Genomic DNA, 26,287 nt, shown 5'->3' on the forward strand with positions numbered 1-26,287 from the left:
ACACTCATACTTAAAAAAATGAATGATGCAAATGGTTCAGTAAGTAAGCTTGGAAACTTCAAGCGCACCAAACAACATGTCTACCAATTAGAAAGTTGTTACCCTGTCTCTCCCGAGGTCAACAAAAAAAAAATTCAGAGTTTCTAAGTGTAATATTCGCTGAGATATTTGAATTCAAAAAACAACGCAAAATTGAGAAAGAACAGTGTAAATTGAGGAAGGAAACTTTGTTAGTTTACACTGTTCTTCCCAGTCTTTTCTCAAATTTTTAAAGCCAATATCTCAGTGAATATTACACTTAGAAACGTGGAATTTGTTGGCCCCCAGGAGAGAAACAGAGCAACAGCTTTCTAATTGGGATATTTAAGATAGGATGACCGAATAAAGTTTTTTTTTTTTCTGGATAATTTTTCTAATTGGAAGTATTCCTCCGAGATCAATGGTTCTTCTGTAAAATGTGGTACCTGATGTTAGCTATGCACCCTGTGTGTAGAAGGTATCCTGTAAGTCCTAATTTGGTTTATGTCATGGATTGTTCGTCGTGGAGGTATAGTTATGATTTAAAAAATGCTCGAAATATCTGTTCAAAAATCACTCTTTACCAGCTTTGAGAGTGGAAATACAGTGTGTCATAAAAATCCAATTTTTTTTATATGGTCCCCATCCTCCAACTTCCTACAGAAAAATTTACATGTTTCTAAGCGAAATATTCGCTGAGATATTTCCGCCTGACAGTCTAGTGGTTAGGGCGCTAGCTTCTTACTGTGCAGCAGGTCTGGGTACTAACCAATTCCCTAGAGGATCCTAAAGATCTCTTGGGCATACGTGATTGAAGGCCCTAAGCACTTAAGTGATTTTTTTGCCCCCCGCGCCATACGTATATTTTACACAATGTTCAATCTATCAATAAAAAAAAAACATTGAATGAAACTTTGTATATTTCAGAAGTAACTAATATAAGACCAGAAGAAGGGTGTTGAGTAATCACCCCTCCCAAAATCCGGATAATATGGTAAAACTTCGCCTGTCCTGTAAAATACCTGTCAATCCCTGTCACCCGAACAAAGTGATATATCTGAGGCCCCCCACTCCCCCTTCTGGCTGGAAATGCTCCGAAAAAAAGTTCACCAAATCCTATTATTCTGAGCCCTCCCTCCCGGATGGACCCTGGCCCGTAGAAGGGCTGGGGGAACCAGAGTCCTGCCTCGAGCAAATGGGGGGGGGCTTACAAAAAAATATGCTTATTTTGCATGATAATAAATATTTTCAAGAGGCCCCAAGAAAGTCTGTCCCGAGAAGGCACGCTACGTCCCTGGGTGGAACCCATGGGCAGATTCCCACAGCATCTTCCCACGAGCAGGGTCGATGCTTGGTCAGACGTGCAAGATCACATTTTGGCGCCCTCTCTGTTCCGGTGTCAGGGGCACTGGACCCGCTTGCCCACCCCCACTAGTTGCGGCCTTTCTCACAAGAGTAGGCAAGACTGCAACTAAATGCTTAGTCAGCCGGAGCAAAGAAGCATTTTGGTGCCCACCCCCTCTGATCCGAAGGGCGGGGTCACAAGACACGCTGCTCGCGAGGGCCGCAACTTGAGGGCAGCGGAAACGGGACGATAATTATCATTTTTTTTATGTATTTTCTCACATTATAAACTTACTACAGAGAGGGGGGGGGGGTGCATGAAAAGTTTGACCTGGACGCGTAACAGAGATCTCAGCCTAGGAGCCATGCTGTAGGATATGGGATCCGTGGTTTTTATAAATTCTTACAGAGTAATGAATATCCGGTAAAAAATCTGACACAGTGGCCCTGCTTCTGGAGGGTGTGGGGGGGGGGCTGATGCACGAATATGCGTTAAGAACAGGGGTGACTCGAGAAGATATCTGTACCTATTTTTACCGGAACCTATTTTTGGTGTCCCTCCCACGTTTTTTTTTTTTTTTTGTCGACAAAGCTTCTCACTTTTTCAACTCGAATTTCGTACTCCTCTTAGAGCAGTGCCCAAGTGCGGATCCAGACGGGGGGCGATCGACCCTCCCAAGAGTCGAATAATATGAGAGAAATTTGTCTGTCCCATGAAATTCGGATAACCCAATGTACCTACACAGGAAGTCGCTTCTCCGACACATCGCCCTGTATACGCTCCATTCGCAGCTGAAGATATCTGTCTCAGCTTCATTCAGCTCTGAAGATAGCTGCCTTCGTTCCATTCGCAGCTGAAGATCTCTGCCTCAGCTTTATTCGCAGTTGAAGATGCCTGTACCTCCGTTCCATTCGGAGCTGAATATTTCTGACTCCACTCATTTCGGAGCTGAATATATCTGACTCCACTCATTTCGGAGCTGAATATTTCTGACTCCACTCATTTCGGAGCTGAATATTTCTGACTCCACTCATTTCGGAGGGAGTTGAATATTTCTACCTCCACTCATTTCGCAGTTTAAGATGTCTGTCTCAGCTTCTTTCCCAGCGGAATATTTCTGCCTCTGCTCCATTCGCAACAGCTGAAGATGTCAGCCTTTGCTCAGGAACGGATCCAGTGGGTGGGGGCGATAGGTAAGAACCGAATAATATTGGAAAATTTTCCTGTCCCGTAAAATACGGGACGATCCAATGAACTTACACAATTCGCTTCTCCCGACACATCGACCTGGATCCGCTCCTGGCGGTGCCCATACAGCCGCGCAGGTCGCTCGGGCAAAGAACCGTCCCTAGTTAAGAACACCGATTATGGTTTCTTTTCTGAATTGTTTCCAACTCTGCTTCAACATTACAAGAGGGTGCAAAATGCTTGCTTGACACAGCTGACCAAACCTCTAGTTGTGGTCCCGGGTCTACGATGGTCTTAAGGTGGCCTTGATGTACGAATGGGTAGGGGCAGAAAAGAGAAAGGAATCTCTGCCCGTGCGGAATCTATTTTTTGTGCCCCCGATGACGTTTCTCAGATCAACAAATTTTTTTTTACCTTCAACTCGGATTTGGCACCCTTTCCTAGAGAGGTGCCCCATGTGGATGCACAGGTCGCACGACCTCTGTGGGGGCTGAAAGGCTTCAGCCTAGTTTCTTATAATTTTTTTTTTTATCTAGGAAGTGATGAGTCCCGTGTATACCAAGTGACTCGAAACGTTTCGCCGTCCACCAATAACAATTTTTTTTTTTTTTTTTTTTTGCCTTGTAGTATTTGCAGCGAATTCACAATGGCACTAACACAATTTTAAGGGAATTAAAATTAATTTAATACTCTAGAATACTTTAAGACATTCATTTTTAAAAATATTGTTGGTTCTGCTTCCAACTTTCAAAATCAGAAGTACCTTATGTGATGATGACGAAGCTCAGGTATAAAAAACTAAATTCTTCATTCAGCTTTGCTCCTTATAAACAAAATTTATAAACTGACCTGAAAAATCAAACTTCCAGTTCAGTAATTTTTTCAAGACCCAAGGAGACATCCAAAACATAGGACCTCCACACAAGCAGATGACGGGTAAGATTGTAAAAAGTAAATTTTTCCACACTCCACTTTATAGATATCTTACCACTATACCACTTTATTGTAATGTGCTGCCATCTAATCTGAAATTTAAAAGTGACTCGTGTGGTGATAATGAAGTTTAAATTAAAAAACTATATTCTTTATTCCTCTCAGCTCCTTATAAACAAAGCTCATAAACTGAACTGGAAATTTAAACTGTAAGTTCGGTTATTTTATTTGAGCATAAGGAGACGTCCAAAACAAAGAGCCTCTTGATGAGCAGACGACAGGCAAGAAGTCGGTTCCCTACAAGCTCATCTCACAAACAGAACTGGAAGTTCGAACTGCCAGTTCAGTAATTTTTTCCGGACACAAGGAGAAGTCAAAAACAAGTAACCTGGAAAGAAGCAGACGACAGAGATTCTGAGGCTTGCATTGAGCTTTGCTGGAGGGAGTATCCAGCCGCCGCGACGGCAGCGACATTGAAATGCAAGGAAATCACGTGACTCTGTGAAAACAAAGTTCCCGCCTGGCAATTTGTCCTTAGAAATGTACAGTTCGGTCTCTAAATATTGGGTTTCAACGAGTAGAAAAAAGATAGAGAGAACTCATCTAAAGGTGAAAAAAGATTAAATTATTTATTTCATTAATACTGGAATCATTTCTTTCATGAATTCTTGAATTTTCCTTCATCAATTCTGGATTTTACTTTATTATTTCTTGAATTTTCTTTCATTAATTCGGGAATTATTTCCTTTATTAATTATTATTTCTTTCATTACTTCTGGAATAATTGCTTTCATCAATTCTGGATTTGTTTCTTTCATTAATGCAGAAATTATTTCTTTCATTGATTCTGAAATTATATCTCATTAATTTTGAAATTATATCTCATTAATTTTGAAATTATATCTCATTAATTTTGAAATTATATCTCATTAATTCTAGAATTGTCTCTTTCATTAATTTTGGAATAATCTCTTTTTTCATTAATTTTATTATTATCTCTTTCATTAATGCTGAAATTGCCGTTTACATTAATTCTAGAATATATTCTTTCATTAATTCTGGAATTAGCTCTTTCATTAATTCTGGAATTAGCTCTTTCATTAATTCTGGAATTATCTCTTCATTAATTCTGGAATTATCTCATCGATGCTGAAATTATTTATTTCATTTATTGTGTTAAATTCCTGTGGATGCCATAAGAAAATAACGGGGGATTGTGCTTGTTTTCACCGAGTCACGTGATGTTCCGACGAAAGATGTTCTCATCACTGACAAGGCGGAGACCGCTGACGTCATACTCTCTCCAGTAATAAGTATAAGCTCGATGGAGGCTTGATTCATATACTGTTGGAGCTGCCATCTAATCTCGAAATTTCAGGCAACTCATGCGAAAAACAATTCATGAAAAAAGATAGAGAGAGAGATAGAGTTTGCGTTATTTTTTTATCATGAAATCTTTTTATGAGATGAAAATTTCGGTAACAAAATTCGTACATTTGCAATAATCGATTTTTTTTATGTAGAAAAAATAATTATTTCTTTCTACAAAAAAAATCGGATGATATGGATGATCGAACAAATAAGTGAAAATACTGATCATGTGGTCTTCAGATAGGGTTACCAGATTCAAAACTGAAAAAGGGGAACGCGTGGTGCGAACCTTAGGCAGTGCCGTCTTAAGGCATGCTTCCCCCACCCCGGGCCGCATCCGAAGAGCCTCAAGAGAAGAGGTGCCTCAGAAAAACGAGACATGAGTTTTTCGAGAATTTTTCAGGTAGGGCCTCCAAAAAATCCGTTGGCTTGGGGGCCCATGATACTATTAAGACGATCCTGCCTGTCAGCCCCACCCTTGTGGGGGTCATGGAATCCCATTTCCTTATTTCTATTGATTTACATTAATTAAACAAAAAATGCAATAAAAAATTCGAAAAATGATCAAAGTTATCGAATTGCATCGTATATTTGATAAAGAGATGATGAAGCGCTTTAAAAGTATGACAAAAATCGATGAATTGTCAGCAGGTGGACCACGATAATTATTATTAATAATTTATGAATTTTGTAAAATTAATGTAAATGCCATTCCCTCTCAATGGATCGTGTTTGATTATGATCCAGATTATCAGCGCGTTCCTGAAATAATGACAAAAAATGAGTGTAATAGAATGCGTTCTTTGGGAAAAAAAATTTCCCCTTCAAGATTTTATGTTCGTAACTCGAAAAGTTTATATAAGTCGGGGAGCAACAACATAAATTTTTTTAAAGGGGGCCGCAAAATTTTTTTTGCATTGATCCGCGAAATTCTGCTAAACCCCGACCTGTCTCCGATTTTTGAATTTAAATATCTCAGGGAATAATGCAGTTAAAAGCATGTAATTTGTTTGTTAGGTTCAGAAGAGAAAGACCAACAACTGGCTAATTGGAAGTTAGACGACGGGGGGGAGTCGTATAAAGATTTACATTTTTTATTGTACACTGTATTTTCATCTTCAAAACTCATACAGTGTGATTTCTGGTCACATTTTGAGAACTTTTTTAAAATTAGAACCATACCACTACGACGAACTGTTGATGAGATAAAGGCTGTAACAACACTCCAGGAGAAACCATTGAATGTTAGAATTGCCATAATATTACCAATAAGCAGGGCCGCAAGTAGTTGGGAGATCAGGCGGGTCTGGTGCCCCGGGTGCATCGGAAAAGGTTGGGGGGGGGGGCGCAAATTTAACCTATCCTTCAGCATTACGGGGGGGGGGTGCCTAAATGAGTGGTTGCCCCTGCTAATAAAGTATCCAGTTGCGGCCCTGCCAGTAGATATCTTATTTCTGACGAATCACCGTTATATTGGATATTTTCTCTTTTAGATACATTCTCAAGTTTGTAATTTACACCTGGTAGCATTTCTTTTACTTCTATAAGGGGCCGTTCAAGTATTACGTCATCATCGATGGTGGGGGGGGGGGTGGAGGGGGTTTCCGATTTGCTGACTTTTGATGACAAGGGGGGAGGGGGGGTTTGGATTATGTTTACGTCATCGACCACCCTTTATGAAAATATGAGTTAGGATTCAGAGGGGGCAGAGCTGATGACGAAATTTTGCTGACGGGGGGGGGGGGGGTCAAAAATGGATAAAAATTTGCTTACGTAATACTTGAACGGCCCCTAAATCAAACTGCACAGTTGATCTACTAATGACCCTCAGAAATCATGTCCTTATTCTGTAGAGCTTGGTTTACTGCATGGGCCCATCTGGGCACTTCTGGCACCGATGTGTCAAGTGACAATTAGATCTGGTTCCGATTTTCAAGAATAAATGGGAAAACAGGTAGATAGGAATTTTTAGCTAGGTAGTAGTGCCTCTCTCAGAAAAATCGCTTTGTATGTGGGCGTATGATAATGTTAAGACAGCCCTGGGTGTACTTTATGAAACTTGTGAAAAGCTAATCGAGAAACTCAGCGATAATGTGAATTCAAGGTTGCAAATATTATTAGTTTCTCATCTTTTGTGCCATCCTTGTGATAATGATCTTCAACTATACAATCGAGTGTTCTTAAAATTTTAGGATCTTCTATCGGATGGTCGATGTTGAAAAAAAATTGTACATTAAAAGAAATACCATTTGATATATTTTTGTGGTGCCCCTTTAGCACTCTGATGCCCTAAGCACGGGCTCATTTCACTTAATGGTTAATCCGGCCCTGATTACGTTATACACGTCACACGATATGAATTAAAAAATCGGAGGAAACTTGAGAAAGCATAAATAAGTAAAAAGGACGTTGTCCGTTGATTTATATATATATATGCTGTTGTTTCCTCTTTTTTCTCTGTTTTGAATTCAAATATCTCAGCGTCTATCGGAAATAAAAACATGGATTTTTTTTTTTTTTGCTTCAAGAGACGGGGCAGTAAGTTTCTAATTGGAAGTTAGGGGATCGGAGAAATTGTATAAAAATTTAGATTTTTTATTTTTTGAAACACTATATTTTCACTCTTGAAACTGGTACAAAGTAACTTTTCGAATACATTTTGAACATTTTTTTAAACTAAAACCATACCTCTACGACGAACGGATGATGAGATTAAGGAGGACTTCCGGGATACCCTGTATGCAAGTGATACCAAAGCCTTTCGGTTGAAGCAGGGCCGTCTTAAAAGCATCATGGACCTACGGGGCCAAATGATTTTTCCGAGGCCCTACCTGACGAATTCTCGAAAATTTGAACCGGTTCTCATTTTTGTGAGACCCCTCTTTTCTTGAGGTGCCTGGGTGGGCCCATGCGTTTAGACGGCGCTGGGTTGTAAACAGGTCTAAGACGCAAATATCGTATCGTTTCAGGAAGAGAATTCTCATGAAAGATGAAACCAAATGTTTCAAGGACTTCATTATGATCATAAGATCAATTTTATTTGTACATGATTATTCACAAATATTTCTCTTTTCCCAATATACAGTATAATACATCGTGATCAATTATGTGGCGCATCTTTTACCATCCATAACTCCACCTTCGCTTCCTGATTTATGCCAATAAAGGCACGGTTCATTTGTTAAATGTATTAGATCACCTTGTTGATGGCATGGCTATTCGCTAATGACTTGCGTAGCTGGTATTCCGTAGCAAGTGTTACCCCTTGTCGAATTTGAAAAACCTGGTTCTCTTGTAGGGACGGTCATGGTGGGTTTTTTCCCCATACGATGGTCCATATTTCGCTTTTGGGGGCTTTAGTCTCGTTGGTGCTGGTCATCATTACTGTCCGTTTATTTATTCCGTGGCGTTTGTTGCTTGTTGACGGGTCCTTTGCAGCTACGCCCGTGCACCTCCAGCCTGTCCGGGAAGAACGTGCGGCCGCAGCGCTGGCAAGGCACTAGTTGCTGTAGGTGGCTTTCCCAGGCCACGTCTGTGGATTTGTCTCCGTTCGTGGTGCTTTCGTCCGCTTTAGGAAGACAAAGTAACGCTTGTTAATGATAGAATAGGAAATAGTAATTAATAATGAATTAAATCAAGTTTTCCCCCTTACCTGGCAACACTAACTGCGGCTTGTGCGGCTCCTGCTGTTGCAGATGTGGTGGCAGCTTCTCGTTTTCCCTCCTCCATTTCCTAAGGCACTGAGACTCGTGCATCTGTATGACCCAGGTGCCGAAGTTTTTACCACAGATGTAACAAGGCACGTACATGGACTGCTTGTCGACGTTCTCCTGGACAACAGAAATACGAGTTCAGAAGCGTATATAAGATATCGAAACGAAACATCAATTTCGGTCCAGGTGATGGATTGAAGATAGGTGGCAGTAGGGGAGGGGGCTGTGTGAGCTATGCAGGCGAATTCAGAGGGACGGAAAATTTTGAAGAATTGGTGGTGAAAGAAGTAGGAAGGAAAATGAGCGATTAAATCATAACTCCGCCTATAGAGCGAAGGACGGGTCAGTGAGCCACAAAAAGAATGACCCAGAGAGCTCACAAGCACGTGAGCGATCACAAGATTGACCTAGAGAGTGTGAAAGCGCATGTAATGAGTCACCCTTAGCGTAGAGAGCGAGATGCCAAATTAGTGAGCGATTGAAAGAATCGTCTAGAGAGTGAGGTGTGTAGTCGGTGAGTGACTTTAAAACAGTGACCTAGAGAGTGTGTAAGTATTGGAATGATGATTTTGAGACTGTGTGAGCATATGGGAGTGGCCTAGAGAGCAAAAAGTCACATCAGTAAGCAGCCAAAATAATGACCTAGAGAGCGAGAAAGCATGTGAGTGATCAAAGTGTGAGAGAGCAAAGAACCACATCAGTGACCAACAGAAAGAGTGCTCTTGAGAGGGAGGGACGAAAAGAGTGAACTAGAGAGTGTGACAGCGTATGTGAGGGATTAAAGAGTGAACTAGAGAGTGTGACAGCGTATGTGAGGGATTAAAGAGTGACTTAATGATACAAGTACAAGCATATTTATGGGAGGAAGGGGGTGTCAAGCAGGCTATGTCCCAGGGCGGCAAATTCAAAAAATTAGCGGTCAAGAACATTAGAGTAGATAAAACCATAAATCTGCCTCTGATTGGAGAGGCCTAAAATCAATCCAGAGGCGGTTTTTACTAACCTCACTAGCGTAAGAAGTCGCCGTTTCTCTCAGCGAATGGGCTCTTGTCAAGGCATTACCGGAGGCAACCTTTCCCTTGCAGACACGCTGATGGACTGGCAACCTCTCGGGAAAGAATGTCCGTCCACAGGAAGGGCAAGGAACGAGCTGAGCCTGCACGACCTGCCACGACGGGTCCAGGACGCTTTTCACTTCGCTCGTACTACTGCCACCGCCATCTTTGGCTTCTTCCATTTCTTTTTGTCCATCGGATTTGGATTCTTCGGGATCGTCGGTCTTGGTAACTTCATCGACTGTCGTGGGTGGTTCGGCTTCTTTCTGTGGCGACGACGACGACGATTTCTTGCGACGGTTCGGGGACACGAGTCCGTTTTCTTTCTTCCATTTCTGCAATACGAACAAGAAAATTGTTTAGTGAATTAAAAGAGGGTTACCAGACGTCCTCCTTCATGATGCCATTTCAAGCGCCCTCCTACGTTTTGGAAAATTCACCCCTTTGTCCTCCTTTTTCAGATTTCCGGAATTATATAATTTTTTTCCAGGGAAAAACTTCTTTTCCCTCTGAAACATTTCCAAAAATCTTCATTGGCTGAGTGCCCCCCCCTCCCCCCCCCCACATGCTTTCACCAATCACTGTCCTTCGAAATTCCCAGAATACGAGGAACCAAGTTGCCTCCAAGCAGGACAGATGCTATTCTAACCATGGCCCAGCTTGCCCTAAGATAATGCAGTGGAACGTGTGCATAAAAATACTGTCTATAACCATAAACTTTCCTATAACGATATTTTCTTTGGTCTCCGCGGAATTCCTATTCAATAGGAATTTTTTCTAGGTTCCCCTAAAGAATCGTTATAGACAGGTTTTACTGTATATACAAAAGACAAGGTTCTTGGCAGAAGAAAACATCGCCATGCTCAAAGCAAAGGCTGCAAAGCAATAAGACTGGCCGGTCAGTTGGTACAATCCCGAGTGGCGCAGTGGTGAGATGCTCGTCCTCCACTATGAAGGCTACCGTCAAGGTCCACGGTTCCAAATCCGGGCATAGAGCATTAGAAACGAGCTCTTTACCTAATGAACCTGGGGCGACTACCGATAAATGGCGCCTTCATTTCCCACCAAATCTACTGGTTGGAAATTACCGTATGGCGATAAATGAAAATTGAGAAAAGTGTCGTTATTGAAAATTTTCGAATCTGGTAATTCTAACTATAGTGGTGGAAAGAAATACATTTCTAGCATCTTTCAGGAGAGCTATTGCAGCTATGGCTCCTTGAAAACCGCAAGCTCAGTTATCCGCCATCTTTCACTGAATGTTGTCAGTATTATCGCTATAGCCAATAACTGTTACCTATCCTATTTTTTTTAACCATTAGAAGTCACTTCAAACAAAAAACCAGTTTCATCACTCCACCCAGAAGCGAATGCAGGCTCCTCGAAAGGGGCGGGCGAATCACTGAGGGTGTGTGTATAGTGAACGGGGAGGGCGAATGTCCACCTCTTTTTTTCTCACGCCTATGTCAGTAATACATATTTCCCCTAAACGGGGAAAAAACCTTTTTCCGCTTATGGCTCCCCGGTGAAGGATGATGAGTACACCCGCCTCTCTAGGCACCTCAGTTCCAACCATTGTTAATGTGCGTCAAGTAATCATCGCTATAGCTTCCTGTGTATCCTGGGGGGGGGGGGGGCGTTAAGGCTTGATGCCATCAACAGCGAAGTGGCGGCTGAAGTTGGTTTTCCGTACTCCCTTCATGATCCTACATTCTCAATGGCCCTCATTGAAGACCAGTGTGGTTCTCGGACTTTCATGCTGCAAGTAGCTCCCGCGAATTAGTATATATGTGTCCGTACCCCCTTCAAATGCATAGGAGGCTTGCTCATTCCCCGAAATGAGTGTATAGGAAGCTTGTCTATTCTCCGCTCCTCATAACTGCGCAGGTGTTTTGTTTAACCTTAGGAAATCGGCAAGCGTGCGTAGGAAGCTTGGATAGTCTTAAAAATGCGTATACTGCATGTGCGTAATCTTAGGCCTACTTACTCTTAGAAATGAGCAAAAGATGTATGCCCATCGAAATGCATAGGAAGATTGTTCACATCAAAAATACGTAGCACGCGTGCTTACTCATAGAAGCACGTTGGAAGCTTGCATACCCCATCCCCTGCATACTGAACCATGCTTAATGTTTTCTCACGGCTTTCTATGATATATATATGGGTATAACCATTTCTTTTTCATTTGAATCTACGGAAACAACTCGCGTACCACAAAGTATGCCACGGCGGGTTCAGCCATTGCTGATTATTTTTTGCTTACCTCTGAATAGCCCGTTGCGAACCACAGTTTATGAACCACTGCAGTATACTTACAGTCGGATCCCGTTATAATGAGAGACCGGAGAAATCCCTTCGTTACAACGAAATATCGTTAAAAACGATTTCCAGGTTTTTGTATTATTCCTATGTAAACTTACTGGGGATTAGAAAAGTATTCGTTAAAACGAGATTTTCGCTATAACAGTATTCGTTAAAACGGGATCCGACTGTACTTGAATAATGTAGGGTGTACCTCCCCCCACCCCTGCGTCGAGGCAAGGGCATACACACAGGATCGACTTTTGGGATTGGGGCGCACAAGGAATCTTTCCAGAGACATTTTGAGTCACCAACCTCCAAGAAGCATTTAAATCAATAGAAATTGATTAAAAACTGCATATAAAATTATTTCCTTCCGATATTTACATTTTTTTTACAAAAATATATGAAATTTTACTTCTAATTTTAGATCGTCTTTGGGGGGGGGAGGAGTTCCTGCCCCTTCCTGCGCACTCCTCCGTGGGTGTGGGTACTCTATAGTGAGAGACTTCATTTTCTTTCTCTTAAAATTAAAATATGCGACAAAATCGCCGGAAAGGCTCATCGGAACAAAAAGATGTCTTTGGAAAACGGGACTGTCCCGTATTTTTATGTCATACAGTAATCACATTCACAAGATTAATGAAATTTGTTTCCTTTCCCCCCCCCCCCTTCGATTTATTGTAAAATGTATCATTTCAAAAGAAATGCATTTTTAATTTATTTTTTACAACGCCATCTTTTGTTTATATTGTTCCGTTATACTAATAGTTTTATATTCATAAAAAAAAAGTTAAATTGCCATAATTTTTCAGAAATGTTTTAACAATTAATTTAATTTTTCAATTTTAGTTGCAATAATAAACGGTCAAAACTTATTATTAGTAAATATTTTTATGTATTTAAGCTTTTTTTCACGTAACATTCATTCGTGTTTAAATACTGAAGTCATACTGGAATGGAACGGAAAAAGCCGCAAAGGCTCGTTACTTCCAACAAAGTACGATCCCGACCGGTAAGAAAATGTCCATAACATGTTAATGAGTGGATCTTGACCTTCCGTATACCCCAGACCATCCCCTCGAAGCTCATCGAAGAGGTCCGTGGACCCATGATCTAATCGATGCGTTATTTCTTCAGGAACTAGACTCTAACCGCAATGGTGATCAATTCCTTTTTTTGGTAACCCACCATTATTTCCTAGAACAAGGGTGCTCAACCTTTAGGACAGCGCGGGCCACTTAATTTGTTTGGAAACGCGTAGCAGGCCACTTATGTGATCTGGAACAGCTTTAATGGTGGTTAAATGTGCCGTAAATCTGTAAAATCCGCATGATCTGGAAAATTTTCCAATTCAGAATAAGTCTTTCTACCCCCTAAAAATTTTGGAGGAGTGAAATTTCTCTTAAAAAATTATTTTTTTCTAATATCACTGGTGGTGATCAGTTGTTCGTCCAGTAGGTTCCGATTTCTGACTTTCAGCTCAGTAGTGATGGGAATTGAAACACGTTACCAAAATTAGACAATATACAGGGTGTCCTAGAACTCTACCACCTAAATGGTAGGAACACGTCAGGATAAACAGTAATTTTTCCCACGTAATCAAAGGTCACAACCTACTTATTGGTGGATGCATACCTCAGAAGATCCCAAAATATGGCAACCATGCTCATGAGGGATGACAAGAAAATTTTTCTTCTTTGTCACAGGCAATCATGGGATGGGATGGGGGGAATATTGTCAAGAGGTTCTTTATTTCTCTTATCCAATATGTCCCTTTATCTCTCTGGTTGTATCATGTATTTATACCAATTTTCTGTATTTTTTTCTTTTTTCTGGAAGAAATATGGTCAACCTAGTTTTGCAGGTAAGCATAAATTTCTTTTCGCTCCCCCTACCAGGGTGACTTTAGGAGTCTTTCATCTCGATTTTTTTTACGCCAAATTTGGTCGCCAATTTTGACTCGAAATCCATGTTAGTATGCGCGGACTAAAAAAATAATTTGCGACGCATTGTAATTCTATTGCATTTTAAAAATTGTTAGGATCGACGTGTACTGTCACACGATTCTCATCCTGACGGCAGAGGACACACTGTATACACAGAGTGACCGTATATGTCCCGGGATATTCACGTAATGTCACATAATTTTGGCCATCCCGAATTTTTTGTAATAGAATTAATGTACTTGTAATGCCTCATTTTTTCATGTATTTTCAACGAAGCCTAGTTAAATTTTTTATTCTATGTTGAAATCAAGATTGAAATTACTTTTTAACTCGTTAATTATGTTATGATAATTACAACTATAAATATAAGAATATTCTTCTCGGATATTTGTCATGTTAAACGTTTTAGAGAGAGTGAGATATGGCTTTTCTCAGCCGAATAATACATCAAGGAAATCAAGACCTTTTCTGGATATTATGCCGGGGGTAAACCAGCATCTCCTAGAGATAGAAGGCCTCCGCACGGGTTGCCAAGTTCATCTGTAACGTCATTAAGACTACCTAGCAAGTTTTCCACATTTTGAACTACACCATCCTATTTTGTTTCTTCTTATTTTGGCGTAGAATCTTCCTAGTTGGCTCACAAATACTGCATGGTGATTGGATGGGGGCATAGAAAAGCCAATTCTGAGGCAGGACCTGCAGCGGAATTTTTTTCCTGAATATTCTGAGGGAAAATGAACTACTTGCTGACATCACGAGTAGTGTGCGGAGAAGCCTTCTATCTCTAGGAGGTGCTGGGTAAACTGGGAAAGGAAAGTCATCCGGTCTCCGCCGTAAATTGAACCCAGATTCTCTGACAAACCGGGACATACACGAAGGCAAGGTTGCCTCCAGTGGTGTATATAGTGTCACACTTCCCCGGTTCGCAAGAGTTCCTGGGATAGATTCCCGACGGTGACCAGATGACTTTTCTATAGGAGTTTATATCCCGGAAAAAAAAATCAGAAAAACATATTTCCTTAAACATTTTGTTCTGTGGAAATCATTTTAATCCACTGCAATTTGCAGTTGCTTCATTTCCCGCCATTTTTCAGTGCAATAGTTTTACGCAATAGTTGGAACTTTTCTAATCTTTGGCATCATTTTTGGCTATAATTGGGGATATCTCGAATTTTCCTATATTTGTATAATCCCAATTTCCTTATTTTCCTCGGAGAAATATGGTCAGCCTGCTTTTTGTCAATCGAATTCGAAGAAGTCATTTGCATGCATTGCGGTTCGCAGTGGCGGAGGAGGTCATTTTTTGACATTATTTTGGCAGTTTTGCTTATTTCTGGCATAGTTTTTTTGCAACAAATGTGCGATTTGTACCATATTTTTAATCGAGGAACGTACGATCAGACTCGGGTTTTTATATGGGAAAAATATTTTTTTCTCCTCTTTTTGGTGCCAGTGGCCTAGATTCCATGTTTACATCCAAAAAATATTCATTTATGACCACGAATTGCAAAAAATCATTTTTCTTGACGTGTTGGCAGGACGTATTTCGTCGAGAGTTACGGGAATAAAGGATCGCAAACACGGGAAATCGCCGATTGTCATCAAAAGTAATGCCAAAAATTACAGCAAAATTTTGAAAATCTCCAAAAGTTATTGATGGCAAAGAGTTGCCAATTATGACCGAAATCACCGAAAAATTTCAAATGGAGGTAAAGGAAACGCTATTGCAAACATAGCAGATGACTTTATTTTAAGCAGTGAATGTCGAAATACAATTATTAACTAGAATCATAATTTGCTTCGTTGAAATTACGGGATGATACAGGACATTTTTATGGGAAAGAAGGTCGAAATCAAGTGCAAATACGGGATTGTCCCAGGAAATACAGGTCATATGGTCACAACGTGTACTATTATCTTTCTCATTCTGGGTGCAAAGTTCTGGGATACCGTATCTACATCAATCAAAACAAGCCGATCAAACGTGTCATACCTCATTTGAACGTTTAAAGACACACCGATTCATGCAAATCCCACCAGAAGCATGTGATGACGGTACAATAAAAACAACAATCTCAAAATAATCGATACATCATACAACACTAAAACTGTTGAATATTTTCCATGATTTCTAGGACAACGCGATAACTCACACAAAGAGATAACAATGATTATACATAACATAATAACAAACAGAAGAAGAAAAAAAAACGATCTCTCGGAACGAGCTACTGTCATGCAAGTGGAAATTAGCATAATGGATAATGGATAGATGCATATATTAAAGGAAGTGGGGAGGACTCACCACTTGCTTCGGAGTCGTGGCCTGGACGGGAGCAACGGCACGAAAACCATAGCAGCAGTACCACATCACAAAACAAGAATGCAACGAATGCAGATGGGGGGGTACCTTCCTATAGGAGATTCCAACTCGCACAAATGGCAACTGTACATTAATTTATAAGGGAAGAGTCGCCAAATGAAATGTCTTCAATCACTCTCAGATACCACAACACCATGCCAAGTGTTGTTGTTGTAACCGAATCTTCTCTGTGTATTAGTAATGTTAAAATATTCTCCTATTGATGTTGAATAGATAGATCTCTGTGAGGTTATGAGAGAAAGTTGCGTGTGTTATTATATGCGGAGGTTCTCTCTCTGTCTTTAGTGTGTGTGTGAGAGAGAGTGTGTGTGTTGCCGTATGTATGTGTGTGTGTGTGTGTGCTCGGGTTTTTTGGTTCAATGTCCTCTAGCGGTGGAGATAGAGTGTGTTAACCCCGTCCGGTCCAATAGAGAAAAAGGTAAAGGGCGTTTTTTTTTTTCCGGGAATTTAGCTCTCAGAGGTGTCTGAAATTGTTATTTCTGAAGATTTGTCCACAAGGAAATCGATAATCTTACTAATATGGATAGATACACTATGTAGCCCCGTAAGTCATGGGAGACTTTGGAGTTCAGAGAATTTTTTTCGAATTTCTAGAGAAATGCTTCATGAATATAGTTATGAAATTTTGGTTATATATACCCTATTCTTGTATTCACAATATCTAGTGAAAATTTAATCATGAATGCATTCAGGGGACCGACAGGAAATTAAATAAGAAAAAAATGTTTTGATGAATCCTGTCACAAAAAGCTGCAAATGTAACTTTCACAAATACAAAATTAGAAACCACAACAGGCAAATTGCCCAACAAAGTGACTGGAAAAGGGGAAGTGTATATATATATTACTGCCAAAGCCCGAAGTGTGGCCAATTCACGGCGGAGCCAGCCACTTCGTGAATAGGCTGAGAGTTTTCGCGCTTGCATCCCGTATATACGGGATGACCAACACCTCCCCCCCCCCCCAATGTTTTCTTCATGTCGGCGCCTGTGAAGAGCTATATTCAAGTTACTTGCTGAAAATGTCTGAATGATGAAGGATTTTGCACAAATTGATATTTTGGTTACATTTTCTGTCATTTGATTCGTCAGAAAAAAAGGGTCTTGGGGTTGCCAAACGTCCCGCGTAATATATACCGTAAGTGGAGCGTTCGTTGCATTGTATATTAAGAATTTGGTCTTTTGCTATATTGGGTCTTTGCAAGAATTTGCTGTAGGGGGGGGGGGGGGAAAGAGGCACTCTGAGCACCCAAGTGCAAGCACCTATACTACTAATCACGCGTACCGGTTTGGAGGACATATGTAATGTTTTTTTGGTTTTTTAAACGATTTTTGAGTCGTCCAGGGAGAACGCATAATACAGTATGAGAAAACTTCGGCGTACTGATTCTCAATTGGTACCACTTGGCGAACATTTGTGATGTTTGGCTGGAATTGGCGAGATTTGCTGAGAATCGGGCGTCACGGTTTCGCCCGAGTGCCGTGGTGCTATGATGGTCGTCTGCCACCCCGTGGAGGTTGCCATCAGGGTCTAAGTTCAAACCGGAGGAAGAATGTAGATAGCAAGATATTTTCCCCATAGAGCTTGAGGTGATCGCCGATAGATATCGCCTTCATTTCCAACTTAACTCGTTAATGGCAACGAATTGCAAAATATAGATATGGCCGGAGTTGGTGTTTGGGGAAGTAGTGGAGTCACCCAAATAAAATTTGTTCACACAAGCATAACCTAATCTATATATATAAAATTGATTTTCTGTGTGTGTGTCTGTGTGTGTGTGTGTGTGTGTGTATGTATGTTCTCTATACAAATCTACAATTTTAGATCGATCGTCACCAAATTTTGCATATATACCAAATGGGACCCGACTTGAACGATATGCTACTTTAAAATTTCGTCAGACCAGGGCAAATGCCCCAAATGGGCAAAAAACTGTCCAGCAACAATGGTTTTTGGGCCTCAACAATCACTTTCCGAACGTTTACCGTGGTGGTTACCGTGTTTCCCTAGCAATGCGTTTCAGACGTGTATATGCCTTTACAACGGTTTGTCACTTCTTTAATCCTGTTAGTACATGTATGATAGTTTATGCCTTTATAATGGTTTGCCACATTTTCAATATACTCTCAGTAATGAGGCTTTTTGAATTGACGTCATAATCATCATCAGCATCGCTTTGAGAGTCAGGAAAAGGGTGATCCTCATAGAAATCAGTGCTAAAATTGTCGATTTTACTGTAGAAATGCGGAAATTAGTGGGATTTTCCGCCCCATCAATGATTTTAAAAATTGTATTGAATTCTCAATTTTTGAAATATTGAGATTGCTTAGAGATATACGAAGCCCAGGAGATTAAAAACGAAGTAATTAGCCGGACCTACTTTTGAGTTAGACATTCATGTAATAACATTAATTTCAACTTTTTATTTACATCTTCTCAAGCATGAAAATTAATGTCTCCGTATTGTCTTTTGATATTCAACTGCATTAATTCATAGTTTAGGATGTTTTAAAATAAATTATGGGCCCGTAAATTACATCGAAGAAATTCCACAGCTTCAATTAAGCATTTTTGAAACCTGAAACAGGCAGATGGATAAATTAAAGTTCGGGGGGGGGGGATCGAAATACCTAGCGCCCCTTAAAAAAGGATAAAAAGTATATATTCATTTCTATGTTTCTTTAAATCTAGATTTGTTTAGTTCATGAGTCGCACAGGAAGTCACCATATTGGTTAACTTAGACACGGTTTGCATGTCCCTCAAAGAAAGGGGTAGATATCACGTGTTTCTAACAGCCTCATTGAAGAAAACCCGGGCAGCACCGGGTATTATAGCTAGTGATGAATAACACTTTTACAAAGAAAAAAATTGGGGAGCGTCATTATTTCTGGTATAACTGAACACCTGTCGCCAAAAAATTCCGTTCTACTTCATTCACAGGTCATTCACATGGTCAGAGAACAAATTAAGAAGAGGGAGCCCAAGGGGGCTATATGACTTCAGGGCTAAAAATTCTCTCTTTCCCCTTGAGTTTTCTTTCGTGACCCCCCCCCCCCCCACCAGAAAATTTTAGGAGTCTCTTCACGGGAACTTTCTATCCGAAGCTATAGGAGGAGCCCTGTCTGCCTCCCCCACTGCCAGAAACAGGAGAGAACAGAGGAATCAGATACCCAGGGTGCCAATTTCATTCTTTATACCTTCGAAATTACGAGAAGGAGGTTGCAAAATGGATACTTGCCCCGGGCGACCGTCAGTTTTGCTTTTAGTTGCGAACATTATTTCACCCGTGTGGTGTGGGTGGGATACCCATAATGCCCTAGTGGTGTGGTGGTAAGATGCTCGTCTACCACCGTGAAGGTTTCTGCCACGGTCCCGACCCCGAGGGAGGATATAGATAAGACATTTTCCTTAACGAGCTTGAGGTGCTTCATTTCCAACCCATCTCATTAATGACAATGAATAGCGATATGGCCAGAGTTAGGGCTTGGTGAAGTAGCTCTCCCATGAGACATGAATGAACGTCAGAACTTTGCCACTGGACTTATCGCGTTACCGAGATCTCTTCTTGGCAGAGTCTGGAACACTTTAATCTTGTGTCAAAAAAACAAACCATACAAGATTTTTATAACATACTAGCTATAATACCCGGCGCTGCCCGGGTTTTCTTCAATGAGGCTGTTAGAAACACGTGATATCTACCTCTTTCTTTGAGGGACATGCAAACCGTGTCTAAGTTAACCAATATGGTGACTTCCTGTGCGACTCATGAACTAAACAAATCTAGATTTAAAGAAACATAGAAATGAATATATACTTTTTATCCTTTTTTAAGGGGCGCTAGGTATTTCGATCCCCCCCCCCCGAACTTTAATTTATCCATCTGCCTGTTTCAGGTTTCAAAAATGCTTAATTGAAGCTGTGGAATTTCTTCGATGTAATTTACGGGCCCATAATTTATTTTAAAACATCCTAAACTATGAATTAATGCAGTTGAATATCAAAAGACAATACGGAGACATTAATTTTCATGCTTGAGAAGATGTAAATAAAAAGTTGAAATTAATGTTATTACATGAATGTCTAACTCAAAAGTAGGTCCGGCTAATTACTTCGTTTTTAATCTCCTGGGCTTCGTATATCTCTAAGCAATCTCAATATTTCAAAAATTGAGAATTCAATACAATTTTTAAAATCATTGATGGGGCGGAAAATCCCACTAATTTCCGCATTTCTACAGTAAAATCGACAATTTTAGCACTGATTTCTATGAGGATCACCCTTTTCCTGACTCTCAAAGCGATGCTGATGATGATTATGACGTCAATTCAAAAAGCCTCATTACTGAGAGTATATTGAAAATGTGGCAAACCATTATAAAGGCATAAACTATTATACATATACTAACAGGATTAAAGAAGTGACAAACCGTTGTAAAGGCATATACACGTCTGAAACGCATTGCTAGGGAAACACGGTAACCACCACGGTAAACGTTCGGAAAGTGATTGTTGAGGCCCAAAAACCATTGTTGCTGGACAGTTTTTTGACCATTTGGGTCATTTGCCCTGGTCTGATGAAATTTTAAAGTAGCCTATCGTTCAAGTCGGGTCTCATTTGGTATATATGCAAAATTTGGCGACGATCGATGTAAAATTGTAGATTTGTATAAAGAACATACACACACACATAGACACACACACAGAAAATCAATTTTATATATATAGAAGTTAGATTTTCCCCCATCAAAACATTTTCCCGTGCCATCTCATCTGTTATCTTACACTTGAAATATTATATACACAGGATACAAAAAAGAAAAAGAAATGCGAATCTTATTGTGAAATAAGAGAATACACTCATGTCCATAAATTAAGGATAATGCCAGCTCCGGCAAATAAAGGTTCAGAAACAAAACAAACGTTACTTATTCATAAAGCCCATTTATTAAACAAAAGATAAAGAACAAAAACGATGGTGTATGTATGATACCATTCATAAAAACTACGATTTTTGCTCCCTGGTGCAATAGTAAAAAATATCTCCTTCACGAAAACTTACTATTACGTGGTTGGTATGATGGTTAATACATTGTATGTCTCCCATGCGATGAAATACAGTCCGTACAACGCCTAGGCATGCTGAGTATCAAATTATCGATCTGATCTTGGGGAAGATCACTCCATTCAGCAAGCAATGCTCTCCGAAGTTCCGGTACACATTTAGGAGGTGGTTGACGGGCTGCAACTCGTCGGCCAAGCATGTCCCACACATGCTCTATCGGATTCAAGTCAGGTCAGAATGCTGGCCATTCCATACGGGTTATATCCTCAGATTCAAGGCATTCGTTTACGATGTTTGCTCGGTGAGGACGGGCGTTGTCATCCATAAACACAAATTCTGCGCCCATGGCACCCCTAAACAAACGTACATGTTGTTCCAGAATGATGTCCCGATAAATTTGGGCTTTCGTGGTTCCGGTTTGAACATGCAGATCTGTTCTGGAACCCAGTATAATTCCACCCCAAACGAGCAATGCCGCAACACCGTAACGGTGTCGTTCAATGATGTTGTCTTGGTGGTAACGGGTACCTGGCGTTCTCCATATGAAAGTCCGACGTGAATCAGACTGCAAGCTAAACCTGGACTCGTCGGAAAACATCACACAAGCCCACTGTAACGATGTACACATTGCATGTTCTCTACTCCAGGCTAATCGCTGCCGACAGTGAGTTGCCGTGAGCGGAACACATCTGACAGGCCTGCGAGCATATAGACCAATATCTCCTAAACGTCTGTACACGGTTTGCCTTGAAACTGTGGTACCCGTGGCTGCAGATAGCTGACGAGACAGGTCGGATGCTGTGCTCCGCCTGCTTCTTTTGGCGGTTACTGCCAAATACCGGTCTTCATTCGGCGTTGTAACTCGGGGGCGACCTGTACTGTAACGTCTACTGACATTTCCGTTATCTTGGAATCGTTGCCAAAGCCTAGAGATGACACTTTGGGCAATTCCAAGTTCCTCGGATACTTCCATCTGAGTACGCCCACATTCCAGGCGGCCGATAATTCTACCACGTAAAAAAATCATCCACATACGTCCTCTGCGTCATAACTATTTGCTTATGGCACTGAGCGCCTTACAGAACTCTTGTGAACAATTTCACTTCTTTGCCACCATTCCTTATATACCCCCCTCTTACACTCTCGTCATTGTGACGTACTATCGGCATCATCTGGTGGCTTCCTGAAATTTGCATATCATTCTTGCAGATGTGTGTGATAATTCTACAGGTGAAATTTTTACTTTAGATTTCGATTTCTGTGTGATTCTGAATTATCCTTAATTTATGGCCATGAGTGTATATATCCATCGGAGTGAGTCTCATCTCGCTTAACACCTTATTGGTGAGCAAATGGGTTTGATAACTTGCGGACTAGAAGCCAGTATCAGTTTTATTGGGTTGAGTTCGCTCGCTCCGGTGGATTTAATGAAAATATACAAAATAGAAGTATTGTGTGGGAGAATATATACAATTAGGGATCACCCGTGCCATCTCACTTAGCACCTTACTCGGTGAGAAGCATGAATACGACAATATGAGTACGAACGTGTGTTGTGGACATGAAAGGCATGAAGATCTTGAATAGAGAGAAAGCCCCCCCCCCCCCCCCATGACAGTAAAATCAGGAAACCGACTACAAACACCGACCGAAAACCCGGAAAATCAACTCACACAAAAGAATCCAAACGTCCTCCCGGAAGTAAGACCATGTAGTACGTGACCGTGGTCATGCAAAGAGAATGCGCATGGTGTTGACCACTGTTTCCAGAATCAGAGAATGAGTGTTTAATAATATTCTTGTGGGAGTCCTCGAAAGAGCCCTCTTATGGATATATATATATATATTCTCTCTTAAGTACATACTACGATTTCCGGATTTCTTGACCGAAGGGCAGTGACCTTAGGAAAGGTGTGGCCGGCTTGGATTGGCCATCGAAAGAAAATCTTTGTCTGTAATAAGAAAAGCTAATGACAGTAGAGACGGTATTGAAATGAACTCTTACACGCACGCATGCGCAATGGGTGGCTTACACTTAGTATAATCTCTTTGATCAATAATTACCAGCTTGTGCATGATTTCCATTCCGCATTGATGATTTAACAAGTGCTGTGTGGGGAAAAAAAAGTTGACGTAACGATTGCGAAATAAACTCATTCACTTACTACAGTGTTGCTGATGAGATTATTGTTAGATATTGGAAACAGACCGAGCGTGGGCTATATTCTGGTTAGGAGATATTGGAAACGTGACTTTACCGTTGTTAGGAAAAACTTTATTTTAGTCATTGTTTTAGACGGAAGATTTTATTCAGCCATTGTTTTAGACGGAAGATTTTATTCAGCCATTGTTTTAGACGGAAGATTTTATTCAGCCATTGTTTTAGACGGAAGATTTTATTCAGCCATTGTTTTAGACGGAAGATTTTATTCAGTCATTGTTAGGCAGAAGACTTTATTCAGCCATTGTTAGGCAGAAGACTTTATTCAGCCATTGTTAGACGAAAGCTTTATTCAGTCATTGTTAGACAAAAATTTTATACAGTGAAAACTATTCAGTTATTGATAGACGGAAGATTTGGCTCCACCATCATTAGAGAAACCGATTCATCATTGTTAGAGAAACTTCAATTCACTATTGTTAAGACTTGGCTTCACCATTGTAAAACGGAAAACTTGGCTTCACCATTATTAAATATTTTTAATTCGGCCATTGTCAGAAGAACTTTATTTCACCATTGTTAGACTGAAGAGTTTTCCCCACCATTGTTGGAAAAAAACTATCAAGTCAAAGTTAGACGGAAGACGTGACCTTCCTATTGTTAGGGAAACTTTATTAAGCAATTGTTAGAAAAAAACTCATTCAGCCATTGATAGACGGAAGACTTAGTGTCTTCATCATTGTTAGACGGATGCCTTGGTTTACTTTTTCGGTAGAAAACTTTATTCATTCATTGTTAGACGAAAGATTTGGTTTCATTATTGTTAGAGAAACTTTATCCTGCCATTGTTAGACGAAATAATTGGTTTCATTATTTGTTAGAGAAACTTTATCCTGCCATTGTTAAACGAAATACTTGGCTTCCACATTGTTAGACGAAATACTTTTCTTTCACATTGTTAGATGAAATACTTTTCTTTTACATTGTTAGACAAAATACTTGGCTTCCACATTGTTAGAGAAACCTTATTCAGCCATTGTTAAAAAAAACTCATTCAGCCATTGATAGACGGATGACTAAGCTTAACGTTTTTTGGTAGGAAAACTTTATTCAGTCATTGTTGGACGAAAAACTTGGCTTCAACATTGTTAAAGAAACTATTCAATCATTATTCCAAGGAACGCAAACTTTTTGGAAACAAAATTCAGCCTACTACTGTCAGTATTTGGTGACAGTTGGTGAATATTCACAACAGTTGGCTTCATTTCATCCTATTATTTTACCGCAATATCATTTCCTTAGAATAGATATATAGCACGCAAACAGCAACACATTGCCATTCCAGGAAAAAGAAAAACATCCAGCCGAACTTTCAAGAGAGCCACCAAATACACATCATCGTATTTGGTACATGCCCATAATCGATTCAATCTATTCTCAGAATCGAATCGAGTAGAGGAAACGGACATTGTATTTACATCACGGGGTCAGACAAAATGCCCGATGCTAGGCACGTGTTCGGTCATTTACTCAGAAAAACGAGATTTCTCGTGATCCTTAAATTTAGGTTATGTAAGTACGTATTCTCGGACACTGGACACGGACACGTATGTTATAGACCCTCGACCCATTCTCCTTGGCATAAATTCTTTTTCTGAAGGAAAGGATCCATATTCTCTGTCCAAACTCCGGGTACCCTGAGACATTACGTTGACCGATCGCCTCATTTATTTTGGTTTCCGATTGGCCTTGGTCATTCATTTGAAAATTGAATGACCATCCGATGGTGACAAGGATTTCAATAAAAAATTTATCGCCGGAAAATCCGCCACCAACAATTCACCAACTACCAATTTTTTTGTCCATCTGGACATTTTCATTTGAGGTGAGCGGTATAGTACGCAAATATCATTAGTTATCAAATTATTTCTTCCATTAATTCTGAATTTGTTTATTTACTTTGTTCTGGAGTTATTTATTCCATTACTATTGAATTTGAATTTTCATCAATTCTGCGTTCTCTTTTATTTATTTTGAATTTCCATTAATTGTTTTTCTTGCATAAATTTTGAGTTTTTATTAATTCTGGAATTATTTCTTCTTATTTCTGGAATTAATTATTTTCATTTCTGGAATTAATTATTTTCATTTCTGCAATTAATTCTTCTTATTTCTGGAATTATTTCTTCTTATTTCTGGAATTAATTATTTTCATTTCTGCAATTAATTCTTCTTATTTCTGGAATTATTTCTTCTTATTTCTGGAATTAATTATTTTCATTTCTGCAATTAATTCTTCTTATTTCTGGAATTATTTCTTCTTATTTCTGGAATTATTTCTTCTTATTTCTGGAATTAATTATTTTCATTTCTGCAATTAATTCTTCTTATTTCTGGAATTATTTCTTCTTATTTCTGGAATTAATTATTTTCATTTCTGCAATTAATTCTTCTTATTTCTGGAATTATTTCTTCTTATTTCTGGAATTAATTATTTTCATTTCTGCAATTAATTCTTCTTATTTCTGGAATTATTTCTTCTTATTTCTGGAATTAATTATTTTCATTTCTGCAATTAATTCTTCTTATTTCTGGAATTATTTCTTCTTATTTCTGGAATTATTTCTTCTTATTTCTGGAATTAATTATTTTCATTTCTGCAATTAATTCTTCTTATTTCTGGAATTATTTCTTCTTATTTCTGGAATTATTTCTTCTTATTTCTGGAATTATTTCTTCTTATTTCTGGAATTATTTCTTCTTATTTCTGGAATTACTTCTTCTTATTTCTGGAATTATTTCTTCT

General features: G+C 39.7%; 1 protein-coding gene across 1 annotated transcript in view; it reads right to left on the minus strand.

Moving 5' to 3' along the window:
- Positions 1 to 7,861: 7,861 nt before the first annotated feature.
- Positions 7,862 to 26,287, minus strand: part of LOC149071530 (uncharacterized) — a 52,755-nt gene continuing 34,329 nt past the window's right edge. Inside the window, exons 3-5 of the mRNA XM_089247833.1 lie at positions 9,572 to 9,958; positions 8,508 to 8,685; positions 7,862 to 8,423 (exon numbers count right to left, since the gene is read on the minus strand). Coding sequence (XP_089103959.1) covers positions 8,248 to 8,423; positions 8,508 to 8,685; positions 9,572 to 9,958 — 741 coding nt within the window. The 3' untranslated portion in view covers positions 7,862 to 8,247. The remainder of the gene's footprint in view (positions 8,424 to 8,507; positions 8,686 to 9,571; positions 9,959 to 26,287) is intronic.

Source organism: Pholcus phalangioides, unplaced genomic scaffold (genome assembly GCF_987345545.1).
Source record: "Pholcus phalangioides strain wild (caught in Gottingen) unplaced genomic scaffold, Ppha-v1.0 ptg000018l_1, whole genome shotgun sequence".
Lineage (NCBI taxonomy): Eukaryota > Metazoa > Arthropoda > Arachnida > Araneae > Pholcidae > Pholcus > Pholcus phalangioides.